The following is a 1,911-nucleotide window of genomic DNA, read 5'->3' as shown; positions in this document are numbered from 1 at the left end:
CTTTTCAACAAGACAACACTACCAAAAGTGTTCTCTTAAATTAGCATATAAAAAAGAAACTAATCATTCTTTCAAAAAAAAAAAGAAGAAGGAACTAATCATCATATATATAATTTTATAGTTAGGTTAATTAAGCTGGAAAATTACCCGCGTCGGTCCCACCTCCATTCTTTGTGGGTCCCACAATCCCCTGTCCCCAAGTTTTCCCCAATAAAAAAAGAAAAAGAAAAAGAAAAAGAAAAAAAGACTCACACTTTCTTCTTCTACTCTTCGCTTCCCTCGATTTATCTTCAAACAAAGCAGAGTCGGTAATGAAAAAACAACTCATCTAAAAAAACTCCACTTTTTTTTTTCTTCTTCTTCTTCTCTCTCTCTCTATCTCACCCAAAAAAATAAACATAGAGATAACAGAGAGTTCAATTTCTTCATTCTTGTAATGGGAAATTACAAGTTTAGACTAGCCGATATGATGCCAAACGCGTGGTTTTACAAGCTCAGAGACATGAGCAAGAAAAGAACCACTAACACCAAACCCAAAATCAACCACAAAATCGTCCAAACACCTCAGATTAGCTCAGCGAAGAAGACGAAGACGAAGACGAAGAATAAGAACAAGAAGAACACCACGGTTCCGAACAATTGCTCTTCCTCTTCTCCTTCCTCTCCGTCCACCACCGCCACGACGACATTGACCACAGTCTCGTCGAAGCCGAACAACCAGTTTCCCTGCCAGCGAAGCCCTAGAAAATCCTACTACTTCACCAGAGAGCTCAGCTCCAATTCTCCGCCGAGAAAGAACTTCTCAGACGCGCCGCGGCGATCCACGGCGAAGAAGAGACGCTCCGTCTCCAAGCAGCCTCTGAAAGCGCAGACCGTCCACGACTCCGTCTGGATATCTCCGCCGGAATATTCCCCCTCGTCCTCCCGGAGCGACGGAGTCCTCGCCGGAAATGCTGTCGCAGCGACGACGGAGACGAACATTCCCAGTGTCTGTTTGTCCGACGAGGAGGAGAGAGAAAATGTCGAGAATGACGATGACGTGGACTCTTTCTCGAGACTGACTCTCCCTCCGATCGCCACGAAAGCCAAGAAGAAAGAGAGGAAGGGCATAACAGTAAATGACATGGCGCGAAAATCCAGTGCGGGAAACTCCACGATAACCAATGTTAACACAGGATCTCCGGGAATCAGGCTGAGGATCAACAACTCGCCGAGGATCGCCGATCGGAGGGTCTCTGGACTGAGGAAAAGCGTCTCATCTTCGACGTCGGAGAAGAAGAGCAAGAAGAAGACGAGCTTGTCGGAGAGCTTCGCGGTGGTGAAATCGTCGTTCGATCCGCAGAGAGACTTCAGAGAGTCGATGGTTGAGATGATCGTCGAGAATAACATAAGGTCGTCGAAGGAGTTGGAAGATCTTCTGGCTTGTTATCTCTCTCTCAACTCCGATGAGTATCATGGCTTGATCATCAAGGTCTTCAAGCAAATCTGGTTTGATATCACTAATATTTCTAATTAATTAGTTAATCAATTAAAAGACTAAAGCAAAACAAAGAAGTTTTGTATATGGAAGCTATTTTTTTTTCATTTCTCGTCGTTGTTAAAATCTATGTCCTGTTAGGTAAATGTCAAAAGTAGGTACATTTGGAAAGTTTCTGTATTGAATCATGTAATGAGGGTATAGATAATAATAAAAATAAACTTTTGTCCGATCATTCCTTATTTTAATTTCCTCTAATTTTGGTTTCATATAGCTTTGCTTTTATTAGACTGAATAAACAAGAGGAGGATATATTGATAATACAGAGCATTAATTGTGTATGTGTATGTGTATGTGTATGTGTATGTGTGTGTGTAATATTTTTTTTTTCCCAAGTGGAGTTATAATTCAGGAAAAAATAGGCAAGGTGTTTC

At 41.8% G+C, this 1,911-nt stretch overlaps 1 protein-coding gene across 1 annotated transcript; it reads left to right on the top strand.

The window, feature by feature from the left end:
* The first annotated feature begins 277 nt into the window (after positions 1-277).
* On the top strand, positions 278-1,705 carry LOC149405324 (transcription repressor OFP2-like). Its single transcript, XM_089601268.1, has one exon. The coding sequence runs from the start codon at positions 437-439 to the stop codon at positions 1,514-1,516; it is 1,080 nt and encodes a 359-aa protein (XP_089457394.1). The 5' UTR covers positions 278-436; the 3' UTR covers positions 1,517-1,705.
* Positions 1,706-1,911: the final 206 nt, after the last annotated feature.

The sequence above is a fragment of the Urtica dioica genome, chromosome 2, assembly GCF_054948205.1.
Source record: "Urtica dioica subsp. dioica isolate 48M chromosome 2, U.dioica_male_clone48M_v1_H2, whole genome shotgun sequence".
In the NCBI taxonomy this organism is placed as follows: Eukaryota; Viridiplantae; Streptophyta; class Magnoliopsida; order Rosales; family Urticaceae; genus Urtica; species Urtica dioica.
This window is presented reverse-complemented; position numbering and strand designations above follow the sequence as displayed.

Coding starts and splice junctions, on each gene's coding strand:
- LOC149405324 (XM_089601268.1), top strand. CDS start 437: ATGGGAAATTACAAGTTTAGACTAGCCGATATGATGCCAAACGCGTGG.